General features: G+C 38.1%; 6 protein-coding genes across 6 annotated transcripts; 4 read left to right on the plus strand and 2 right to left on the minus strand.

Annotated features, from left to right (window-relative positions):
- The first annotated feature begins 2,163 nt into the window (after nt 1-2,163).
- On the plus strand, nt 2,164-4,640 carry LOC130508356 (phospho-2-dehydro-3-deoxyheptonate aldolase 2, chloroplastic). Its single transcript, XM_057003816.1, has 5 exons — nt 2,164-2,702; nt 3,125-3,402; nt 3,499-3,775; nt 3,851-4,096; nt 4,174-4,640. The coding sequence occupies exons 1-5, from the start codon at nt 2,241-2,243 to the stop codon at nt 4,438-4,440; spliced, it is 1,530 nt and encodes a 509-aa protein (XP_056859796.1). The 5' UTR covers nt 2,164-2,240; the 3' UTR covers nt 4,441-4,640.
- Nucleotides 4,641-6,604: 1,964 nt separating this feature from the next.
- LOC108839743 (copper-transporting ATPase PAA1, chloroplastic) lies at nt 6,605-11,795 on the plus strand. The gene is made up of 17 exons (XM_018612516.2): nt 6,605-7,189; nt 7,304-7,357; nt 7,458-7,611; nt 8,167-8,241; nt 8,336-8,613; nt 8,725-8,955; nt 9,080-9,178; nt 9,353-9,502; nt 9,595-9,741; nt 9,845-9,895; nt 9,971-10,128; nt 10,208-10,340; nt 10,404-10,501; nt 10,579-10,828; nt 10,941-11,144; nt 11,224-11,304; nt 11,393-11,795. Exons 1-17 carry the CDS (start codon nt 6,725-6,727, stop codon nt 11,618-11,620), a joined length of 2,856 nt encoding a protein of 951 aa, XP_018468018.1. The 5' UTR covers nt 6,605-6,724; the 3' UTR covers nt 11,621-11,795.
- Nucleotides 11,796-11,911: 116 nt separating this feature from the next.
- Nucleotides 11,912-16,236, minus strand: LOC108839744 (potassium transporter 13). The gene is made up of 10 exons (XM_018612517.2): nt 15,829-16,236; nt 15,511-15,739; nt 15,187-15,435; nt 14,976-15,026; nt 14,346-14,606; nt 14,183-14,235; nt 13,964-14,078; nt 13,586-13,840; nt 12,894-13,416; nt 11,912-12,803 (listed from the first exon to the last, which is right to left on the minus strand). The coding sequence occupies exons 1-10, from the start codon at nt 16,138-16,140 to the stop codon at nt 12,266-12,268; spliced, it is 2,586 nt and encodes an 861-aa protein (XP_018468019.1). The 5' UTR covers nt 16,141-16,236; the 3' UTR covers nt 11,912-12,265.
- Nucleotides 16,237-16,449: 213 nt separating this feature from the next.
- LOC130508357 (uncharacterized) lies at nt 16,450-19,313 on the plus strand. Its single transcript, XM_057003817.1, has 11 exons — nt 16,450-16,745; nt 16,829-16,872; nt 17,289-17,369; nt 17,577-17,684; nt 17,896-17,987; nt 18,109-18,183; nt 18,276-18,345; nt 18,552-18,653; nt 18,742-18,850; nt 18,939-19,001; nt 19,094-19,313. Exons 1-11 carry the CDS (start codon nt 16,547-16,549, stop codon nt 19,210-19,212), a joined length of 1,062 nt encoding a protein of 353 aa, XP_056859797.1. The 5' UTR covers nt 16,450-16,546; the 3' UTR covers nt 19,213-19,313.
- A 52-nt stretch (nt 19,314-19,365) lies between these two features.
- On the plus strand, nt 19,366-21,517 carry LOC108839748 (beta carbonic anhydrase 5, chloroplastic). The gene is made up of 9 exons (XM_018612523.2): nt 19,366-19,604; nt 19,700-19,767; nt 19,933-20,097; nt 20,216-20,264; nt 20,350-20,463; nt 20,546-20,599; nt 20,725-20,804; nt 20,888-20,993; nt 21,085-21,517. Exons 1-9 carry the CDS (start codon nt 19,485-19,487, stop codon nt 21,283-21,285), a joined length of 957 nt encoding a protein of 318 aa, XP_018468025.1. The 5' UTR covers nt 19,366-19,484; the 3' UTR covers nt 21,286-21,517.
- A 179-nt stretch (nt 21,518-21,696) lies between these two features.
- LOC108839749 (uncharacterized) lies at nt 21,697-22,188 on the minus strand. The gene has a single exon (XM_057004385.1). The coding sequence runs from the start codon at nt 22,186-22,188 to the stop codon at nt 21,697-21,699; it is 492 nt and encodes a 163-aa protein (XP_056860365.1).
- Nucleotides 22,189-23,513: the final 1,325 nt, after the last annotated feature.

A 23,513-nucleotide genomic window follows, 5' to 3' on the forward strand; every position in this document is an offset into this window, starting at 1 on the left:
AATGAAACCTTTTAGTAGTATGAAACCAACCTGTAACTAAAGTGGTTAAGCTCTAAGAAGTAGAACTCGCCCGTGTCCATGCTGTAGAGATACTCAACAGTAGCTGCTCCAACATAGTTAACACTCCCTAACCTTCTAGCCGCCTGTTCAAGTTTCTTTATGGTTTCTTGTGGAGCCACTGTGATTGGACCTTCCTCTATGATCTGAGACACGAAATATAAAATAAGAAATCATGCAATAACTTGCCTCCGCCAGTAAGGGACTTAGACAAGTAAAACTGAGTACATAAGAATACATAACACACATTATTTATTTGTAACAAGATAATAAAAATACAGAATCTATCATTGCAAACCTTTTGGTGTCTTCTCTGGACACTACAGTCACGGCTGTGCAGAGCTGAAACGTTTCCAATTTGGTCACAGAGCAGCTGGACCTCTAAACGCCGACTCTAGCCAAATAGAAATAACAGCTATATCATTAGCAAAATCTCTTTCAGAGCTTTTTTATCACAAAAATATACCCATTCGCATGATTCCATATATATATTTATATAAAGAGATTATATAAAATATTAGCTTTTATTTATTTCTTACATGTCATAACCGAGGCTTTTCAGATGTAGGCGTTAAATGTTTTGGTGATGATAATAACAGGAATACGAGTTGAGTTAGGACATCTTCGTTTTCACTAAGATTAGCTTCACTAACATCATCGGAAGAAACGTCGGGTCATCTGAAATATAATTGATTTTAAAGAGTTACAAGAGTTTTGATTTATCAGATTCCAGCTCAAACTAAGATTACATGCAAACAAAATTTAACTCTGATGATGAATCAATTATAAAAAAAAAAACATGTACCTGAATCGGGATCTGATAATAAAGAAACAAGATCGTCTGTGGTCAGAATAAAGAAAGAAGATCTTCGGTGGTCAGATTGATGAATAAAGAGAGAAGATCGCCGGAGCTCCCATCGTCTTCTACACGTTTCAAAGAAAATATCAGTCTCTCACTTCTCTTTTTCATTTTCCACCGACAAACCATAGTGCAGATTAGGTCAAGACAACTCAAGTGTTTGTTGTCGGAAATGATAAAAAAAATTGGAAATGGGCCTTCATATTAAAAACGATTATAGAGAAAAAGATGTCAAAGAAATACAATTGGTTTTTAACAATTCAAATGGGCCTTTACAAACCCATTATAAATCATCTTTATATAAAATAAAATCATTATAATTTGATAGAAAACATATAATTGCATGTATATATATATAGACAGATTATTATAGAAAATAGTTAGTTTTGAATTTTTCTATTCCTATCTCCTTTTTTTCTGGATTCTAAATATAGACTAATCATTTCCTAATTTTTCTCATTTAATTTTTAAGCTACATTTATTTAAAAATTTACCTATTTTCTTCATCTTCTATAAATTGATCTCCTTTCTTTCGAGTATTCTAAAATCTACTATATTCATTTGTCTTCAATCATCAACAACTCCCAGTATTCAAAGGTTAGATTTTCTAATTGTTAACGATTCAATATTTTTTTTTCAGTTAAGATTGATGTTCAAATGTCTGGTTTTCAAATTGTCTTAAATCTTATTTGCTATAGATGGAGAGAAAAAATATGAAAAAAAATGACAAAGAAGCTACACATGAAGATGATGATTTTGATTATATCTCAACAAAGAAGGCGAATCAAACTTCGCAATATCAAGATTGGATGGAAAATAACAGTAAAAACAAAGAGAAAACAATTAGTAAGCATGAAAATAATTCCAATACAAGCGAATTGTTTTATCTGCATTTGCTTTTAAACAAGAGCAAAACATCGACCAGCTTCACAGATTTACGAACTGTTAATGGAGTTTTGTATCCTACTTTTGAAGATGCTTATAATGCTCTTTTCATTTGAACTACTGTTTTATCTTTATGGGTTTTTCAATTTCTTTTTTATTAAGCTTCTTATGTATTTTCTACTTTCGATTTTATTCATGTTTACGTACTGGTAAATTCAAACATATGATTGAAATAACACAAACATAAAAATAAAAATTGTTCACAGACACACATATATAATTGAAATCACACAAACAAAATTAAAATTGTTCAAGGACTTAAAACAAAAAAATATACCCGCCCTTGAAGGGCGGGTCAAAATCTAGTTGTCATTAAAAATCTCACCTTTCTCCTTCTCTCTATCCTCTCGAGAACCGGCCGTCAATCTCCAAACCAGAGATGGTGACGACTCTCAACGTTTCTTCTTCTCCTCTCCCAACCAAATCGTTCCTACCTTACCGCCCCCCTCCTCGCCGTCCGATCACCTTCTCCCCCGTCTTCGCCGTCCGCTCCACCGACCCCGATAAATCTTCTCAATCAGCCTCCCGTCCCGCTAAATGGAGCTTGGACAGCTGGAAATCGATGAAAGCTTTGCAATTGCCGGAGTATCCGGACCAGAAGGATCTCGACTCTGTTCTGGAGACGCTTTCCTCTTACCCTCCCATCGTCTTCGCCGGAGAGGCGAGGAAACTCGAGGAGAAGCTTGGCCAAGCCGCCATGGGTCAGGCCTTTATGCTCCAAGGGGGTGATTGCGCTGAGAGTTTCAAGGAGTTCAACGCTGATAACATTAGGGATACTTTTAGGGTTCTTCTTCAGATGGGTGTTGTTCTCATGTTCGGTGGTCAGATGCCTGTTATAAAGGTTCGATTTTTTCACTCAAACTCTGTTTTGATTCTGTGTATAAAGGTTCGATTTTTTCTCTAAACTCTGTTTTGTTTTTAGTCTTTTGTGTTGATTCTGTTTATCAAGGTTCGATTTTTCACTACACTCTGTTTTGTTTTTAGTCTTTTGTGTTGATTCTGTGTCTAAAAGTTTGATTTTTCACTCAACTCTGTTTTGTTTTTAGTCTTTTGTGTGTGACTGTGTTCTGTGTGTCAAGGTTCGGTTTTTTTACTAAACTCTGTTTGTTCTTGTGTCGTGTGTGTTGAATTAGTGGTGGAAAGTTTATGTTATTTTGTTTTGAGTCTCTTGTGTTGTGGAAAGTTTATGTTTTGTTTGTTTTGAGTCTTGTGTGTTGTGGAAAGTTTATGTTTTGTTTGATGGGTTTTGTTTGTGTGTTTCAGGTGGGGAGAATGGCGGGTCAGTTTGCGAAGCCGAGATCAGACCCGTTTGAGGAGAAAGATGGGGTGAAGCTGCCGAGTTACAGAGGAGATAACATAAACGGTGATGCTTTCGATGAGAAGTCTAGGATACCTGATCCGCACAGGATGGAAAGAGCGTACACACAATCTGTAGCTACGTTGAATCTCTTGAGAGCATTTGCTACTGGTGGTTATGCGGCAATGCAGAGAGTTAGCCAGTGGAATCTTGATTTCAGCCAACATAGTGAACAGGGCGACAGGTTGGGGGGTCTTAAACTTGTGGTTAAAAATCGTTTGGAGACAAAACTTTTTGCTTAAGTCAGAAACTGTTGTTGTGTTTGTGATGATGAAAATAGGTACCGTGAATTGGCTAATAGAGTTGATGAGGCTTTAGGATTCATGGGTGCAGCTGGGCTTACGAACGCACACCCGATCATGACCACTACTGATTTTTGGACATCCCATGAGTGCTTGCTGCTGCCTTATGAGCAAGCACTCACGAGAGAAGACTCGACGTCTGGACTTTACTATGACTGCTCTGCGCACATGGTTTGGGTTGGGGAACGAACTCGCCAACTCGATGGTGCTCATGTTGAGTTCTTGAGGGGAATCGCTAACCCCCTTGGGATCAAGGTACGTTATAATCTTTGAATACTGTTTAGTTTCCTTATCTTGATTGTGTTTTTTTGTTTGTTTGTGTGAACTCAGGTGAGTGATAAGATGGTTCCAAGTGAACTGGTGAAGCTGATAGAGATACTAAACCCACAGAACAAGCCTGGAAGGATAACGGTTATAGTGAGAATGGGAGCTGAGAATATGAGGGTGAAGCTTCCTCATTTGATCAGGGCAGTACGTGGAGCTGGTCAGATTGTGACTTGGGTTAGTGATCCAATGCACGGGAACACCATCATGGCTCCAAGTGGGCTAAAGACTCGTTCTTTCGATGCAATCAGGGTAAATAATACTTCTTGCTCATGATCTTTTTTTTTGGCGCAGCATGATTCATGTCTATCTATGTGTATATATATCAGGCGGAGTTGAGAGCGTTCTTCGACGTGCATGATCAAGAAGGTAGCTTCCCTGGTGGGGTTCATCTAGAGATGACGGGTCAAAACGTGACAGAATGTGTTGGAGGGTCACGCACCATCACTTACAACGATCTGAGCTCACGTTACCATACACACTGTGACCCGAGGCTCAACGCTTCTCAGTCTCTGGAGCTTGCCTTCATTATCGCAGAGCGTCTGCGTAAGAGAAGGCTCGGTTCCGGGAACCTTCTGTCTTCTATTGGATTCTAGACGACACAAAGACAATGCCTTTATCCCAATTCTGATATGATGATGTGCATAGAGAGTCGTTTAAGTTTGGTTGGTGTCCTAGTAAAGTAACACTTTGGTTGTGTTTGGTTGTGTTTGGTTGTGCTTTAGGGTTGTTATTGGTTTATGTATTTTAATGGATTTAAAAATCTAAACCAAATTGAGTGTTTTTGTTTCTATAATTTTGAAATCCATATTAAAATCTAATAATTTGTATTGGTTTTATGATTTTAAAATCTAGTGTTATTTAAAAACATAAATTTACTTAAAGGATTTGATTTGAAATTGGATTTGAGTGGATTTATAGATATTTTTGAAAAAATACAAAGGAATAAATATTGAGTTCAACCTTGTTATTTTGATTGAACTTTTAACGTTTGGAGAAGTTCTCACGTAGACATTTGCTATTTGTCAGATATCTCAAAAAACTTTGTGTATTCAGTTAATATATTTTTATGGTGTTCTTGATTACCTTTTTCTTTTTGGGTAACAAATGAATTCTCACCTTGTTCCAATTTATAGTTACTGGCAATAGTTCAAAGTTTTGAGCTTTAATATTCTCTTGTATGTAATTAACTAGTTTTGGATCTTCCTAACTCTTACCTTGTCACTTTCCCACACTAACCAATGAAAATTAGTACATTCTGAACAATTTCTCAATCCCAAACATTTTCTCTCATGAACTACTAAGGTTATTATTTAAGTTTAGTTACGATTAACCTATTTTGAATTATTAAAATAGATCAAAGTCTCGTCCTACTTATTCCATTTTATTGATTTATAACAATTCATCTATTTTGATTTTGAAATTCATAACGCTTATTTGGTTTTTAAAATCATGGATTTATCAAAGAATTTTAAATCGAAAATGATTTATAAATCCATTAAAATACTATAACCAATAATACCACTTGATAAACCGTTGGTAAATCAGTTAAGTTTCAAAGTATATATCATTTTTCTTCTTCACGCGTAAATCGATTCTGAGAATTTCAATCATTTACTAGATTTTATATGATATAAAAATAAACTAGTTATGATAAGATGTGTATAGAGAGACTCTCTTAAGTTATTATGTACTAGTAAAAGAAGACATTATTGTTTTGTGTTTGGTTATGCTGTCGTGAAGTGTCTTCACACTCTATAATTTGTCTTAGTAGATCAGTTGATAAATCATTTAAAGTTTCCAAATATCCTTCTTTTTTAGAAAGTAGGTCTGTGGATTCAGATAGTTCAATTCGACTTAAAATATTGTCGAATTGAATTGAGTGTATTTGTTATTTTTTTTAATATTTATTGAAACTAACTGATATTTTTGGGTTTTAATTATATTTTATTAAATTTAGATAAGATGAGTCAGTTTTATTCAAAATTTGGTCAATTTAGTTAGTCCAAATCAAAATTTACTTAATAATTTATATTTTTTGAAAAATTCCATGTAGTATTTATTGGTTTAGAAATCCATGTAGTATACTAATTAATTTCAAAGATGCTATCTTTAACTTAATATTACTTACTGCAGACGACAACGTCCTTCAGACAAGGTTAAAGCTGAAAAATATAGAAAAGTAAAAGATTACTACAAGACACTGAGCAGAAACTACAAGGAATCCTCATCGCCAAAATTCCTATGAGATTTCTTTCAACTTCGTGGTTATTTTACATTAATTAATGGTTATATATCAAACTTCTCACTTCTTGATTCATCATGTTCGCCATAAGCACATTTCCTCCTTTAAACTCCTTAAGATCGAATTATAAATCCAAATAAAATATATAGATTTTATAATTCTCTCGGATTAGTATTTATAAATCCGAAGATTTTTTTTCAGATAAATCTTTGTATTTTTAACAAAGAAATTTATACAAATCCATTTTGAAATCAATTATATTAGTAAATCCATATGATTGAATAACATTTGATTTGATTTGAATTAGAATTTATGAATCACTAAGCTAATAACACATGATTTTAATACAGATATTAAAATCATACAACCAGGATTTTTAAAGGCACCATTCAATAACCCCTACCGACGAATTGAAACCGAACTAACTAAATATTCGGTTCGGTTCAATTGAAAACCGGACTACAAGAAAGAGTCGATATTTACCACGAAAAGTCTGTTCATGCTGTTGTAAGATTTTGACTGAAAGACATAAAACTTTTTTGACAAAACCATAAAGGGAAGAAGTGGTAAGCGATTTTCAGACCTGAGATACCACACGGAAGATAACTAGAGTAGAGGCTCAGGAGCCAACCTCCATGGAGTCTACATTCGCCGTTTTCTCAACCGTCACCGCAACGGCGGCGATGGCTAAAACTATGGCTGCTCCTCCTTCGTTGCCTCTCCTCACTATCTCTAAAGCTCTTCACCGCCACTTTTCCGGCGCCAGGCATCTCCGTCCTCTACTGCTCGCTCGCTCCTCACCCGCCGCGCGCCGTCTTGGTTGCTTTCACGCTAGACGAATCACCTCGTCGGATTCGCTTTGCTATAGGAGCTTGGGAGCTGCGGTTTTGCCGGTGATACGGCGCCGTTTGCAGTGCTTTACCAGCTCGTCTCCGTCTTTCAGGAGTATCTCAAGTGGTGGTGGTGGTGGTTCTGGATTTGGAGGGTATGATGGTGGAAGCGGCGGTGGAGGTGGAGGATCGAATAGTGGTGATTCAAAGGCGAAATTGGGTGCTGGCGTCTCTGTTCCGTCTTCAGACATCATTATCCTCGATGTCAGAGTACGTTCATCTCTCTCTCTCTCTCTCTCTCTCTCTCTCTCTAGATTCTTGATGATCTTGAATTCACTTCGACTCTGTTATGTTTACAACATTGATGTTCTACTTTAATTGAAGGGGATGACATGTGGTGGTTGTTCAGCAAGTGTGAAGAAAATACTGGAAAGCCAAGTAATCCTTTTAAGACTTATGTTCTTTAGAACATTTGCTTGTCTGATTATTTTGTTTTGAAAAAAAAAAGTATTCTTGTTTTCTTCTCTTTGCTGTATAGCCTCAAGTTGCTACTGCTAGTGTTAGCCTCACCACCGAGACAGCAATAGTGTGGCCTGTACCCGAAGCCAAAAATGTGCCTGACTGGCAAAAGACTTTAGGCGAGACGCTTGCGAATCATCTCACCAATTGCGGATTTGAGTCCACTCCTCGAGGTGAGAAGGTTCATTCTTATTTGAATGATGATGATTCAGTATGCTTGAGCCTTGATGCTGTATTAAGATTTGTTTTTTATTTTCTTTTATCTCAACAAGGATCGGATTTTGGACCCTTCCTTATGTGCTGTTCTTGCATTCTACCTTTTCTCTTTGTGTTTGCACCTCTTCTTAACTTCTCATGCAGTTTCTAGTAGTGTCTAGGAATAGGGTTCCTTTGGAATCAATCAGGGATAGCCTGAGATGAAAATTTGGTTACTTAGCAATATGACTGCATGAGACAAAGAAAAATCTTACTTGAGCTTTCGGCAATGGTTTAACCTGTCTGATTGATTTTGTTTGGAAACATGATGACCTTAATGCTAACTGATTGGAAGTAGAACACTGATAAGAAATGGAAACACAAATCTCATTATCATTTTGCGAATCCGGTGGATAATGGTTGGGGTTAGGGGGAGTTCCTGAAGATATTTCTGTAGAGTTTCCAGGATGAAAGATTTCTCCAGCAGCAATCATTCATGGTATAGTACTAAGTATCTTTTTCTTTTGTTACAGATTTGGTGACAGAGAATTTCTTCAAAGTTTTTGAAACAAAGACAAAGGACAAGCAGGCTCGCTTGAAACAGAGTGGTATGAATGTTTCCCCCCAATATAGATTATATATTATTTTCGGAAGTTGATGCTTTATGGCTGATATTTGTACAATCTTTTTATCTGATTACAGGACGTGAGCTTGCTGTTTCATGGGCTCTATGTGCTGTATGCTTAGTTGGCCATTTAACTCACTTTCTTGGTGTGAAGGCTCCCTGGCTCCATGCAGTCCATTCAACAGGGTTCCATGTCTCTTTATGTTTGCTTACGTTGCTTGGTCCTGGGCGTCAGCTAATACTTGATGGTTTCAAAAGCCTTTTAAAAGGTTCTCCCAATATGAACACGCTAGTTGGTCTTGGGGCTATGTCATCATTTAGTGTTAGCTCCCTTGCCGCCTTGATCCCCAAATTGGTAATTAAATACCCTTTATGGAGTTTGTAAACTTTTCATCTCTACATGTACTGCATTGCTCTCCTTGCGGTTGGTTGCTGATATTGTAAAAGCTGTTTTGACATCATCCAGGGCTGGAAGACATTTTTTGAGGAACCAGTAATGTTAATAGCTTTTGTGTTACTGGGAAGGAATCTTGAACAGAGAGCTAAAATAAAAGCCACCAGTGATATGACTGGCCTTCTGAGTGTTTTGCCTTCAAAAGCTCGCCTTCTGCTTGATGGTGGTGATCTGCAGAACTCAACTGTTGACGTTCCTTGTAATAGTCTCTCTGTTGGCGATCTAGTCGTCATACTACCAGGAGTAAGAAGAAAAAAAAATTCCATTCCTTAATATGATACTATGATGTTATTTCCCAAGTTTTATCTTGTTTTCTGCTAATGCAAAGTGTCCTTGACGCTTTATAATGTTCACTTATTTGATGCAGGATCGAGTTCCAGCAGATGGTATTGTCAAGTCAGGTAGAAGCGCTATTGATGAGTCAAGTTTCACAGGTGAACCATTGCCAGTGACAAAAGAAGCAGGGGTAACTTTCTACTCCACGCCTATCTCTATTTAACGTAGCATGAAATAGACTTTTTTGGTTGTCTCTTTGCACATATTATACATATCATTAACATTAGACAATTATTCTGCTCATGGTACCAATTTATGTAGACGTAACTCATGTTTTTGTTGTTAAAAAAATCTCTTGGGCTAGAGTCAAGTCGCAGCAGGATCTATAAACCTGAATGGAACTCTTACCGTCGAAGTGCATAGATCAGGGGGTGAAACTGCAGTTGGGGACATTGTTCGTATGGTTGAAGAAGCTCAAAGCAGAGAAGCACCCGTACAACAGTTGGTTGACAAGGTATCTTTTCTCTTTCCCTTTCACATTTCTATATCAATCTGCATGCTCTGGATATTTTGAGGACTAACCTTTGTTTTTTTTTGCAATTACAGGTCGCAGGGCGCTTCACGTATGGAGTGATGGCTATCTCTGCGGCTACATTTACATTTTGGAATCTATTTGGTGGACATATTCTTCCCCCTGCTTTGCATAACGGGAGCCCAATCTCTTTGGCCCTCCAACTATCTTGCAGCGTTCTGGTATAACATTTTTTGTAACATAAGTGTTATGATCACCGTTCTCCTCTTTTTCGTTTCATCTTTTAGTAATCATGCTGTCTCACAGACCTTTATCTGGATTTAGGTTGTGGCTTGTCCATGTGCCCTTGGGTTGGCTACACCAACTGCAATGCTGGTAATTTTTCTACCGGATAAAATTCCTTTTATGTAATGGATGAGAGAGAGGTGAATAACTTGATATATTATATAGGTTGGTACGTCACTAGGAGCAAGAAGAGGCTTACTTCTTCGTGGTGGTGATATTCTTGAAAAGTTTTCCTCCGTTGATACTGTTGTCTTTGACAAAACTGGGACACTGACAAAGGGACACCCTGTTGTGACTGAAGTTTTTATTCCTGAAGATTCAAGGTTAGGCTCTTTGCTATATCGAACTCTACCTGTTCGTCAAGGACTTGATAAACATCTGATTTCGATTGTTCTTATGCAGGCACAATTTGAATGATACTTGGTCAGAAGTTGATGTTTTGATGTTAGCAGCTGCTGTTGAATCAAACACTACTCACCCTGTTGGGAAAGCAATTGTTAAAGCAGCCCGGGCTCATAATTGTCAAACTATGAAGGTAGGACTGTTAATGTTATATGTTTCCCTTGTTTGATGAGCTTAAGGAACTCCTTCACTGCAGGCAGAGGATGGAACGTTTACTGAGGCACCAGGGTCTGGAGCCGTTGCTATCGTCAACAACAAGAGGGTTGCAGTTGGGACACTAGAGTGGGTTCAAAGGTATAATCTTTTCATCCTTTGTATTAGTCGTTTATCGACAGAAGCTTCACCTTTTGATTCACTCTCGTTCAATGCAGACATGGAGCCACTGGGAACTTATTGAATGCATCTGAAGAGCATGAATCCAACAACAACCAGTCTGTTGTGTATATTGGGGTGGATAATACACTCGCTGCAGTCATCCGCTTTGAAGATAAGATCAGGGAAGATGCTGCACAAGTTGTTGAGAATTTGACTCGACAGGGAATAGATGTGTACATGTTGTCTGGTGATAAGAAGAGTGCTGCAAACTATGTAGCCTCTGTTGTTGGAATTCCTCAAGAAAGGGTATCTTCTCTCCCTGCAATATCACCTTAACTCCTGTAAAAATTGCATGGTGGAAACTGATGATAGTGAAGTGCCAGAAAAAACAGTACCTGATCCTAGTTTTTTAATACAGGTTATATCAGGAGTTAAACCAGCAGAGAAAAAAAAATTTATCAATGAACTTCAGATGAATAAGAATATCGTTGCAATGGTGGGAGATGGGATAAACGATGCTGCTGCTCTGGCATCTTCTGATGTTGGAGTGGCCATGGGTGGTGGTGCGGGAGCGGCCAGTGAGGTGTCTCCCGTTGTCTTGATGGGCAATCGGTTAACACAGGTTTGTCATATTAATCCCAAAACACTTGTATTTTCTTCAGTGCGTATTGTTGTATGATGTATAAGTGATTTCTATGCAGTTGCTTGATGCATTGGAGCTAAGCCGGCAAACCATGAAGACTGTAAGGCAAAATCTTTGGTGGGCATTTGGATACAACATTGTAAGTTGTTCTGCATTTTCATGTTTTAGTATCAATGTGAATTTCTAATGAGGGAATGTTCTCTTATTTTATATAAAAAAATATATAGGTAGGGATCCCAATTGCAGCTGGAGTGTTGCTGCCATTGACTGGAACCATGTTGACTCCATCAATGGCCGGGGCTCTCATGGGTGTGAGCTCTCTCGGTGTCATGACTAATTCTTTACTTCTGAGGTACAGATTCTTCTCCAACCGAGAAGACAAAAATGTCAAATGGGAACCAAAAGAAGGAACAAAGCAACCACATGAGAATACAAGGCTGAAAGAAAGCTCTTAAACTGAGGATTCCGCTATTTCGAGGCTAAGTTTTGCAGAGATATATCTCTTTTTCGTTCCCTTACTTTTCATCATCTTATTGTTTGAGCTTGTAATAGGACCAAAACAAGATAATCATTTGAGGACCATTGCTTTGAGCTTGTAACTTATAGACACAATAAAACATTCAAGACACTCTCACTGGCTTTTGTGTTTAAGTCATTGCCTTTGAGACTCTGGAATGTGATTTTTTGTACAAATATAGTGACTAAGCAAAACTCAATTGAGAAATGAAGAACCAAACAGCCTCATAGAAAAGAAAAAAAGGAAAATTCTTTGCCAAATCAAGCTCTTTATTATACAACTCCAATATAAGACCCAGGCCAATATAAGACCCAGTCTGGAAAGAGCCAGGACAAATCAGTCAATAAAAGAACAAGCACAAAATCATATCTCAACCCTCAAAACAAAACAAAAAAATCATCTTGTTTCTCCTATACTTTTTATAACCAATAACATTTATGAAACAATGTGTAAAAAGAAAAGAATCTCTCACCGAGTTGGTTTGTGTTTTTTCGTGTTCTTCAGATGACACCATGAGATTTGCTCGTAGATGAAAACCAGTTTGTTTGATCAGCGTGCTTGCAGATCCTCACAAAAATCCGGTTTACACCATGCAAGTCATTCCAACTTGCATCAAATGCGAATGCGGAACGCTTAGGTTTGTAATCCCTCTCCTGCTGTTCTTCCTCAAGAAAGCATACATGTAATTTATTACCAGCTTCTTCAGAAACCAAGAATCCTTTGTAGCCCTTATATCCCCATGTCCCAGTAGATACACTACCCCTGACTCTTTCGCTTTATGTATAAACGACAACTCTTTCTCCAAACTCTGTTCCGCATCCAGCGCTGGTGTTTCATTTGAAGGACCTGCCCCAAAATCCATGCTGCTCCTTTTCTCTGAGGGTCGCTTGTATGACTCCAAGTGCTCAGTCAAGAGCGGCACTCCAAGTGAATACACACTTCCATTGGGTGCTATCAAAACTCTGGACAGAGTCGTATCATCCTCAGAATCCGTATTATGGTCTCCGTCACTCTCAAGTGAACGCTCCTGCGCTTCCTTCCTTATAAATTTCTCTAAACTCTCAATCAAAATTTGCTCAAACGCCTGGTGATTTTCCTTCCGCACATCTTTATATCCGTACCTGTTTCAAACACGAGAAAAGATACATCAAATATAATCATATTTTCAAACCAAATCACTTTCCACATGAAAAACACTTAGCTTTGTTTACCTGGCAACACAGCGGAATAAATGATAGCTTCTTGGGCAGACACGTCTGAAAAGAAACCTCTCAGACTGAGGCACGCTTGGAACAGGGACATACTTTATACACACAAAGATAACCATTGAATGGATTGCAGGTAGTGTGGTTAAGAAATGACCAAATATAGCCGGAACTCCTTTCGCTAGCTCATTATAAAGAAGACCAATACCGGGTGCTCTAATTGTACCAAGATTACTGCCTAGTTCTCGCAGTAGATTCATCGATAGCTTTTTCTGGACTTCGGTTTCATACTTCAGTTTACTCCCGTAGTTCCAAACGTACATAATGAAAAACATGATTGCAGCAAAAACCAGGATGATCCAACTTCCGTCAGCCACACTTGACAAAACTGATGAGAAGAACATCAATTCGACTCCTAGAGCAACAATTGCAAACAAGCACACGACTATGATGTTCGTCTGCCAGATAAGAAGCATGATAAGGGTCACCAAAATTGTCGTACTCATCATAATTCCCAGCTCTGCAATGCCTGAAATACAAAACCAGAGGCATTAATATGTGTATGATTGAATGGACAAACTTGAGTTTCAATACCTTGTGACTTGTGTCTTAATACAAATTAAGGAGTAAATATATATGGGTTTCAGCCAAATTTTCCAATTTTCCCCAAACCAGATGCTACGAGAAGGAAATATTACCATATGCGTTTCCAATCATGAAGATGTTTGAGATAGAGCAGATGACGATCAGGCACACCACCAAAAGGAACCAGTTTAGAACCGGTATATATATCTGTCCGATGAATTTCTTTGACGTGTGGATGATTTTAAGACGCGGGAAACAGCCTAGTGCTATTGATTGTTTGATGCATGTAAATGTGGCAGTTGTCATTGCACGACTGGCAATAAGAGCAGCAATATTAGAGATGAGAAAGACTGGCCAGAATATGAAACCTGAAACAAAAAAAAAAGAGCAATAAACAGTTAGAAACTTGAAATGAGCCGTAAAATAAAACCAGCAAATGAAGGAGATACTCTTGTTGATCTTGACGTACTGTGGAATCTAACGGATCTTACTTGGAACTGACGAAAAGAAAGCATTCCCAGCATGGCTGAAATTTTCAGAAAGGTATGCGGCTTGGCCCAAATAACCCAACAAGAGGCAAGGTAACACCAGAAGGGTAAAAGTAAGCTGCATATAAATACTACCACTGAATCAAAAATTCAGATGACTAAGAAAGACAACTATCAGAAGAACAGAGAAGGAAGAAATGAGTTTTTATCTCTTTAAACTACCTGGATCGAGTGAACCGAAAAATAGCTAAGATCTGCAAACATGGCCTCCGAACCTGAAACAAAATCCGCATGTATAATATGAGAAATAACATCTAGAAAAAATTTCAGTCCACACATTTTATGCTTTTAAAAATCTAGCCCTGAATATGATATAGAAATTTACCAGTTGCACATAGAACACAACCCCCAAGCGCATACCACGCATTAACAGAATTTCTCTTGAAAAAGAAATAGATGTGCGCAGGATTAAAAGCTCTAAAAACACTGCTGTCATATTTTGCAAGGTTGTAAATCCCAATTCCCGCAAGACAGAAGAACCACAGAAGTAAAGCTGGACCCAAAGCAAGCCCCAATTTGCTGGCTCCATATTTCTGTACACTGAACAAGATCACAAGAAAGCTGACTGATATCACGAGCACCTGATCTGCAAATGAGCCACAATTAGAAATTATTCAAAAAAGAAAAAGGAATCAGTCGCGACGATAGGATTTATGTTTCTGATTAACTAAGAAAACTCGAAACCTAATTTTCTTGTGCCAAGACACGAGAATGTTTCATATTTCTTAGCCCAGTTGAAAGTTTAGTGGAATCATTGGCCACTATTGATGGGCAAAAGAATTTCATGCTCTTGTTTGACGGTATATAGTCTAATTTAACTAAATGGACTCGGGATGGAACCCTCTGTAGGTGCAAATAATGTATATATGCATCCAGGGATTGTTTTACAAGAAGTGAAAGATAGACATCATGCTCATGAAAAAAAACAGGGTGAAGACCATCAACTAGAAGTTACCTTGTTCTATAGCACCAACTCCAACCTTCAGGCCACCAATAGCAGACATTACTGCATCCAAAAGAGGTCATAGTTAGAAGCAGTTTACATGTTACGTCATAGTTCATAAACATCGACCACAGGACAAGGTTAGCCATCATTTGCCAACAAATAATTGCAGTAGTGACCAGTGATGCTTTCAAAATCCATTTTTCCTGTAACTGATATATACCTGACATTGCAGGCGTAACAACGGCATCAGCAATCACCATAGCAGTGCCGGCAAGAACCAAAATCAGAAGAAGCTTTTTCAACACCACTGACGCCTCAAGTTTTTCTTTAATTATCAAGGATCTTTCAAGTTCCGGAGATGGAACCTTCAAACCAAATCCCGAAATGCGCGCATCTGATGGAAGCTGATTCGGGATAAGGCTAACGTTCGCGTTCCTACAGATCAACGAATACAAAGCAAAAGTACCACCTGCAATTCATTTCCAGAATATCAAAACTTTATCCTTCAAAAAAATAATTAAAACTTCACAAGAGGTATATATACCTTCACCATCATCATTGGCCCAAAGAACAAAAAACACATACTTTACAAGAGGGAGCAATATCAAAGTGTATATAACCAATGACAAGGCTCCGATTACATCTTCCTTATCGTTGATTGGAGATCTGTTGAACATGACACTGAAAGTGTACAAGGGACTAGTTCCAATATCACCAAATACAACCCCTAAGGTCTGCAAAGCAAGTACTAGCTTCCTTCCTATGCTTGAGTCCTTTCAAAGTTAAAACACACTTTGCATTAGCCTTTTTTGTATAATCAGATCAAGGTACGGATTTACTCACACACAATCTCAATGCTAACCTCGATGTCGTTCTTCTGAGCTCCAGGGATCTCAAGCGCGTCGACATCGAAAGAGTCAACGGCGGGGCTAGTACGAATCAGACGCTGCTCCACATTGTCGTCCTCCTCGTCGGAATCCACGTCTCCGTGCTGACGCTCGTCGTACCCGTCGTCGTCTTCGTCGTAATCGTCGTCGTCGTCGATTGCGTCGTAATCGTTCTTCTCGTCGAAGACCCAGCGCGACAAGGACGTCGTGGAGCCGTCTCCGGTTATCTCATCGTCCATCTCGGAGCCGGCGTCTCCTCCGCTGCTTCCTTCTTCCACGCTAAACATCGGTACCGTCGGGAGAGAGAGAGAGAGAGAAAAGATCAATCAGTGACGCGGGAAGGTTTAGATCTTATTGTGATTCAGATTCGTTATCTGATCAGAGATGGAGACTGAGAGAGAGGACCTGGCACGGATGAGGAAGAAGCTTACACGTGTCGTATCCTGGTTCAATTAAAGACCGGTTCAAATTAAATATCTTAAGTACGTGTCGCATGGTGGTTCAATTAGAACCGGATTAGATCAGCTCGATTGTGAAAGCAAACCGGGTCGTCGTCTTGGTCAAAGTTGGGATTTAAATGTTTTTCTTCACACTGATGAAGTAAGCGTTGCGTCTACGTCTCTTTCTACACTTTTAGCAAGATCAGATCAGAGCGAGAGGAAACGAGAGTCACCACCACCAACACTACCAGCTATGGCTTTTGCGTCTTCCTCCGTGATTTCGTCGTTCTTGTGTCACTCTCGATCAAAAGAATCGATTTTTTCACCGAAAAGTTCATCTTCGCCGGTTTTGACGGGAAGGAGAGCGTTTGGATCTATCAGAGCAGCTCAAGTGAGTAGCCAGGCGAACCCTAGACGACGCAATCAGAACGTAGAAGGAGATATATATGTTGGTAAGTAAAGTATGTTTCTTTTTGTTGACTGCTACGCCACACTCTCTCTGTGTCTGAATCGTTTTTTCTGTTTTTTTTTGCAGACAGTACTTGTATTGATTGCGATACTTGTCGTTGGATGGTTCCGGTAAGTTCTTTTTCTTCGAAACTTGTGAAAAGCTCCTGACTTGTGGGTCCTATCATAGGACTCCTATGAGGCTATGAATATTGATGAACAGTTCCATATACTACTTGTCATGATTTAAGCGGTTGGGTCTGATAAATTGGTAGTGTAGATAAGTTGTTAGATATCTTTGGATGTGGGTATTTGGAAGTGGATGTCTTAGTCTTGATCTTTGTCGTTAAAAGGCAGATGCTGATAACGTGTACAATATAGTTTGATATAATCATAGTTATTACTTCAGATCAGAAAGTTATACTGTTCAAGTTATAGTTGTTTGTTGGCAAGTCCCAAGGAGCTGCCAGAGCAGAAATTCAGTTATTCATTTTACATTTGTTCAGCCAGCTCATTGGCGCTTTTTTTTTTTAACTTTATCTTCACAGGAAGTGTTCACCAGAGTGGACAACATGTCTGCGGTTATTAAACAACCAACCTGTAAGGAAGAAAGGCTGAACGCTCTTCAGGTGCCATCTTCTTTTTCAGTTTATCTCTGATGAGATAGTTGATTGACATTATTTTTTTGAATCTTTTATGTTTCATGAGTTACCTTCACTTTATTTTACATTCTCTTTTAAAGAAAGCTAAAAGCCATATCTCATGTATTGTTTGACTGTGAAAATGTTTGCTAGGATCTCTCATTCTCATTGTAATGACGAATTTTCCGTTTTCAGGCCTTGTTGTCTTGTCCCACGGGATCTATCCGCACTGAAACTCCACCTACTGACATAGGGGAAGCTCAAGAGACCTTTCCACTTGCACTGGACGAAGACAAACTACCTGTAGTTTCTCATTCCTTAAGCTTTTTTTTAGGATGATTATTACCAAGTTAACTTACTCTGCTTTAGATAATTGTAATACCTCAAAAATATATTAAAAGAGTATGTCTCTAGATTCTAAACTGATTAAGCTCCACGGAGAACTCATATTTCAATACTACACTGTTCTTATATGTTGTCTTCTTTTTGGCTTTCTGCTTTCGCTGAGGCTCAGGGCGTTTTTCATTGTGGGTTTCATTCCAAGAAATCTTTCGGAGCAACTTCCTACTTGATACTTCATCATGAGGGGAATATACTTGTTGATAGGTATATATATATATATATAAACATCGGTGGAGACATCATGGATTCTTATTATACATTGTGGATGCAATGGTGTAATTAGCTTGACACAACCGATATTTTCACGTTTGATGTCTTTCAACAGTCCCAGGTTCGTAGAGAAACTTGCTGGGAAGATTGAGAAGATGGGTGGTGTTCGCTACATGTTTTTGACACACAGGTAGAAGAAGTTGATAATAACCAAAAGGAGAAATTCCATTATTTTTTTCCCTTGTAATCTCTCTTACAAGGATAAGCTACTTCACTGTTCAGGGACGATGTTGCGGATCACAAGAAATGGGCAGATCGATTCAAGTGTACCAGAATTCTGCATTCTGGAGATGTATGTACTTGAATTTATAGCACCTCTCTTGTTAAAACTTTTTCGTTCTTGATAAGATTTATAGCATCTAGATCCTCTGAGAAAAGGCCTGCAGAGTTACAAAGATCTCTGGCTGATTATGTGTTTGGATAAATGTGAGAAAACTGGCTAGAGAAACAGTTTTGTTACTAAATACAGCTTTAGTGACAATAGTGGGATCTTGTTAGGTCCAACCTTCGACCACTGATGTGGAGTTAAAGCTGGAAGGAAGTGGACCATGGAGACTCTATGAAGATGTGGAGCTTATACACACTCCTGGTCACACTGAAGTAAGTCTGTCCACCTGCAAGAACATATATGAAAACTAATGCTCACTATGATCTTGGTATATAAGAGTTCTTTTACAAAAATCACCAGGGATCAGTGTGCCTGTTCCATAAACCCCTCAAGGCATTATTCACTGGAGACCATCTAACTAAGTACGAATCTGGAATGAGCATTATAGAGAAGTACAATCATTGTTCAGGTAAAGACCAATCTATTGAACTTCTTTGGATAAATGCTTTTGAATATATCCGTTTATAAATTATAATCATTGTTGGTCTCTCTGGCAGTGCCTCTCCAGCTCGAGAGCGTAGAAAGATTGATCAAGCTGGATTTCAATTGGGTGATACCAGGTTATTTGCATTTTTACTACATATCATGTATCTGGTCTACTTAATGGCGATTTTTTTTTGGTATTCTGATGGAGAGATTTTTGAATAAAAAGGACATGGAAGAAGAGTACATTTCAAAGATGGAGAAGAGAAGGCAAAGCAGCTGGAAGCACTTGTTCAGAAGCACAGAGAGGAACAACTTGTTTCTTCTAGCAAATTCGGTTATGCTTGAGAGACCTTTGTATGCTGATTATAATAAACCAGTGAATCAAACTAAACCAAGATGTTCTTCACTCTGTACTTTGCTTAATTCAAATTATGAATCTTTGACGATAGCAATATTCCCTAAAAGGAAAGGAATCATGTTTAAACCTTAATTAAATTCTGTATCAATGGAGTAAATGCATTTTGACTTTTTAAAAAAAGGCTGACACGACACAGAGAAAAAAAAACTTTGGTTTCTCCGTCTTTGTTGGAGCAATGCCTCTTCTCTCTCTCAAATGAATGCTCTTCAGATGCTTTGTCCCTTGTTGTCCCAGATTCGAATTGCCCGACTTTCCTTTCATGGCATTCTCTATCTCCAATGATCCTTCGTCTCTCCTTAGTCTCCAAACCCAACGATCGGTATGTGTCAAAGTCTCTCCCTTTGCATCTCTCACTCTCTTCCCTTAGTCGGAATCTAACTGTGGGTTTGTTTTTCCTCTCGCTTTTTGATTCAGATCTTCGGTTACAAGGACAAAGTAAAGGACTTTGAGAAAACCCAGTTGAGGATTCCCGCTTCTTTCAGGTAATTTTTGAGATTTAGTGACTTTTCAGTTTGGGATTAGGACATTATCTATGAAAAAGACAATACGGTGATGCATTTCTTATGTCTTAGTCTATTAGGTTGTGTAAGAAGATTGGTTTTGTGGTGTGTTTTTTTTTTGAAAGATGGGTTTTGTGGTGTTTGCAGAAGAAAAGCTGTCAACTTGCAAATGATGGCGTCTGGAAAGATACCTGGACTGACTCAGGAAGCTAACGACTGCACTTATGAAGCTACAATCGATACAGAAAATAACACTGACGTATTCAGCGACATGAAACAGCGGTTCCGCGCCTTCAAAAAGCTAAAGTACATGTACGTAGCGGTGAAACTATATCTTTAGTCTTTTACTTCTTTATATAATGGTTTATGGAGGATTTGGTTGGTTTTCTGTGACCTTATCTAATGATTATGATAATACTCATTTGAACAGGGATAACTTAGAACACTTCAAAAAACTAGCAGATGCTCAAGCACCAAAGGTAGCTTTGAAACTTTATTGTTCATGGGTTTGGGTTGAGACATTACCTGGAGGAAGGGAACTGTTGCTAACGCTTTAAGAAACAGTTTCTGGTGATTGCTTGTGCAGACTCTAGGGTTTGTCCTTCAGCCGTCCTGGGATTTCAACCTGGTGAAGCATTCACTGTTCGTAACATTGCAAATTTAGTACCTCCATATAAGGTAACACAATCTAGTGCACTGCTTACCGCCGCCACATTTTTTTTTCTTTCACATTTGATTTAATTGCATTTGCCTGTTGCAGTCTGGACCTACTGAGACAAAAGCTGCTCTCCAGTTCTCTGTGAATACTCTTGAAGTAAGTTATATATAGATATATACACATCCCTTTAAAAAAAACATGTGTATCTGTCACATTTTTACATGTTGAATCATTATATAAGTATTTTGTATGTGTGATTGATGGATATATCAAACTTGTAGGTGGAGAACATCTTAGTTATTGGTCATAGCCGCTGTGGTGGAATTCAAGCTTTAATGGGCATGGAAGAAGTAGATTCCAGGTTTCTTTTGATCAGCTCTACTGAAAAAAAAAAACATTTCTTAATTGTTTGATCTTTGCCGTATTGCATTTTCGTGTTAGCAGAAGTTTCATACATAACTGGGTAATCGTGGGGAAAAAGGCAAAGGAAAGCACAAAAGCTGTTGCTTCAAACCTCCATTTTGATCATCAGTGTCAACATTGTGAAAAGGTGATGTCTTTTGGGTAAATCAGTAAAACTTATATGTAAGCTTCTGCTAACATCGATGAACTAATAATAAGGAATGTATAAATGAGTGCAGACGTCGATTAATCATTCATTAGAAAGACTGCTTGGTTATCCGTGGATAGAAGAGAAAGTGCTGAAGGGATCACTGTCCCTCCATGGTGGGTACTATGATTTTGTGAACTGTACATTTGAGAAATGGACCGTTGATTATGGAGGAAGCAGAGGCAAGAAAGAAAGCACTGGGATTGCTGTTAAAAACCGGTCTGTTTGGTGATGACTAATGACCATCTCCATAATTTTGTTGCAGTTGTTGTGTGTTGAAAAGATCATTTCGTAATGCTACTACGTCTCATAAAGGTTTAACTTTGGGAGATCCCTGCAGGCGGGGACTTGCGTTTGTTTTATCATTTATATGGCTTGTGAATTCATGTTTCTACGTTTTTGTCCATTGTAGTGGGATTAGAGGTATACAATCATACAATCAATATTCAATACAGTTTTATATAGTTGCATTTTATCATTTACTTATTATATAGTCACAAATACAGTCAATACTCATCACATCTTAGAGCCATCAATGCATATTCAGTTAGCTTTTGTTGATGATATAATCTTCACACATGAAGAAAAGTATTGTTACAAATAGTTACAATATTTTGAATTATATAAGCTTGGAGGAGACGGTTCAAGGGCTGACAGTTGGAGTAACCGGGAGAGAGGGCGGAGTGGAGATGGTTGGGACGGGGTTAAGTGTTCCAGGCGTTGCTGGAGGGAAAGAAGGGAAACCGGGTTTTGGAAACTGAGGGAATTTTGGAAAACCAAAACCGGGAAACTGAGGAAAACCGGGTGCTGGATTGCTTGGAAAACCGGGTTTAGGAAACTGAGGGAAAGGCATGGGGTTGTTTGGGAAACCTTGCCCTGGGAGTTGAGGAAAACCGGGTGTTGGGTTGCTTGGAAAACCAGGTTTTGGGAATTGAGGGAGTGGCATTGGGTTTGTGGGGAAACCGGGTCTTGGAAACTGAGGAAAACCGGGTTTGGGGAAATTGTGTCCAAAAAACTTCGGTTTTAACGTTTGTTTCTTGGTAAATTGTTTTATGGCGTGGCTTGAAGTGATCATGGAGGAGAACATGATAGCCATGAGAAGAGAAGTTATTAAGAATATTTTAGATGAAGCCATTGTGTAAGAAACAAAATTTCTTCAATTAAGTGATGCGTGTGTTTTGTTTGATTTTTTTTCTTTTCCTAATAGTCTTGGTTTATATAGGAGCAAACTCAAAAGAGATAACGAGTACAATGTCATTTCATTTGACTGCTGTTTTCTTTTATAGATATAACCTAATGGTTTTATCATTAAAAATAGAAAATTGTTGTTAATATATTGTTACCATTTTGTTACTAGTTTGAATATATGTTACTTTTACTCTATGTTATTCTTGCTTGAGAGGATATAATAGGAGATGTCTTAATCTAGAATATCAAATGTCTTAGCTTGAAATGTCCTAACTTGAGATTTTTGTGATTCTTACTTAAATATTTTTTAAATGCAGGTTCTCTTGGAAGCTCCATTGTGAGAGAACCAAAGGATGTTGTCTACTTCATCTACATTTTTGCTTCAGTTTAGTGCATAGGTGTAGGTATCTTCAGCATGTACAATAACGAGTAGTTTTGCCAAGCAGTGTAGAAGTTGGATTTGGAGCTCAAAGCGAAGATGGGCCATGAATATTGGCCAGTTTCCGATGGTAATCTCATGGAGTTTGGAATTATCTTTTACTACATGTTTGTCGATGACTTTTTCTTTGATAATTTGAACTGATCAAATGATAGTTAATGTCTCACTGAATCAAACAAGCTGGTCGTGGAGTGGCATACACATGCATATCAACAAATCCATAAGATGTAGAATCGACTACGCATAATTTAATTGTATTATTTTCCATCAACATCGACTACATTCATCTAATGAATCATAATTGTGGTTGTGTTCCATGATCTCATGCTTCTTTCAGCTGTTAAACTTACCCAAAAAAACTATTAGTCTCTCTCCAAAATATGTTTCTTTGTATGTGATGATAACATTCTTGTAGTCATACTTGTTTGTCCGTATCAAGAAAATGACAAGAAAATGACAGGTTTCCACAACTGCATCATGTCATGTGACTTGGTGTCTCATTCCTGAGCAATTAGCTTTCCATTGGTATGCAAGCTAACCTACCCCTGCAAGTTTAAGCCATCATTTCGATAAAAACTCTAAACTAATGTTTTTATCCATTATAAACATGTTAGTGAGTTGTGCACCATTTGGTCACAAAATGTTAGATTATTTGAATAGGAAACATTTAATTCACACTCTTCCACTCTTTTACACATTCTCTTAAAAATATATATATATCACAGGTCATATAAATATAAACACAATATTATATTATTTATTTTATTCACATTGCAATTCCTTTATAAATTTTCTTAAACATTTTGATGTTGTTTTGTCATATTACATCTAAA

The sequence above is a fragment of the Raphanus sativus genome, chromosome 2, assembly GCF_000801105.2.
Source record: "Raphanus sativus cultivar WK10039 chromosome 2, ASM80110v3, whole genome shotgun sequence".
NCBI classification, from domain to species: Eukaryota; Viridiplantae; Streptophyta; class Magnoliopsida; order Brassicales; family Brassicaceae; genus Raphanus; species Raphanus sativus.

What these genes read in the sequence shown, in the direction of transcription:
- LOC130508356 (XM_057003816.1), top strand. Translation starts at nt 2,241, where the DNA reads ATGGTGACGACTCTCAACGTTTCTTCTTCTCCTCTCCCAACCAAATCG. An exon ending in GTCAGATGCCTGTTATAAAG is followed by an intron (nt 2,703 to 3,124) that starts GTTCGATTTTTT and finishes TGTGTGTTTCAG; the next exon opens with GTGGGGAGAATGGCGGGTCA. An exon ending in GTTCTTTCGATGCAATCAGG is followed by an intron (nt 4,097 to 4,173) that starts GTAAATAATACT and finishes TATATATATCAG; the next exon opens with GCGGAGTTGAGAGCGTTCTT.
- LOC108839743 (XM_018612516.2), top strand. Translation starts at nt 6,725, where the DNA reads ATGGAGTCTACATTCGCCGTTTTCTCAACCGTCACCGCAACGGCGGCG. An exon ending in CTACACCAACTGCAATGCTG is followed by an intron (nt 9,896 to 9,970) that starts GTAATTTTTCTA and finishes TATATTATATAG; the next exon opens with GTTGGTACGTCACTAGGAGC. An exon ending in TTGGAATTCCTCAAGAAAGG is followed by an intron (nt 10,829 to 10,940) that starts GTATCTTCTCTC and finishes TTTTTAATACAG; the next exon opens with GTTATATCAGGAGTTAAACC.
- LOC108839744 (XM_018612517.2), bottom strand. Translation starts at nt 16,140, where the DNA reads ATGTTTAGCGTGGAAGAAGGAAGCAGCGGAGGAGACGCCGGCTCCGAG. An exon ending in AGTTGGTGCTATAGAACAAG is followed by an intron (nt 14,607 to 14,975) that starts GTAACTTCTAGT and finishes GCTCATTTGCAG; the next exon opens with ATCAGGTGCTCGTGATATCA. An exon ending in TTGTGTTCTATGTGCAACTG is followed by an intron (nt 14,236 to 14,345) that starts GTAAATTTCTAT and finishes ATTTTGTTTCAG; the next exon opens with GTTCGGAGGCCATGTTTGCA.
- LOC130508357 (XM_057003817.1), top strand. Translation starts at nt 16,547, where the DNA reads ATGGCTTTTGCGTCTTCCTCCGTGATTTCGTCGTTCTTGTGTCACTCT. An exon ending in GAATTCTGCATTCTGGAGAT is followed by an intron (nt 18,346 to 18,551) that starts GTATGTACTTGA and finishes GGATCTTGTTAG; the next exon opens with GTCCAACCTTCGACCACTGA. An exon ending in GAAGTACAATCATTGTTCAG is followed by an intron (nt 18,851 to 18,938) that starts GTAAAGACCAAT and finishes TCTCTCTGGCAG; the next exon opens with TGCCTCTCCAGCTCGAGAGC.
- LOC108839748 (XM_018612523.2), top strand. Translation starts at nt 19,485, where the DNA reads ATGCTCTTCAGATGCTTTGTCCCTTGTTGTCCCAGATTCGAATTGCCC. An exon ending in TTCAAAAAGCTAAAGTACAT is followed by an intron (nt 20,098 to 20,215) that starts GTACGTAGCGGT and finishes TCATTTGAACAG; the next exon opens with GGATAACTTAGAACACTTCA. An exon ending in CAGATGCTCAAGCACCAAAG is followed by an intron (nt 20,265 to 20,349) that starts GTAGCTTTGAAA and finishes TTTAAGAAACAG; the next exon opens with TTTCTGGTGATTGCTTGTGC.
- LOC108839749 (XM_057004385.1), bottom strand. Translation starts at nt 22,188, where the DNA reads ATGGCTTCATCTAAAATATTCTTAATAACTTCTCTTCTCATGGCTATC.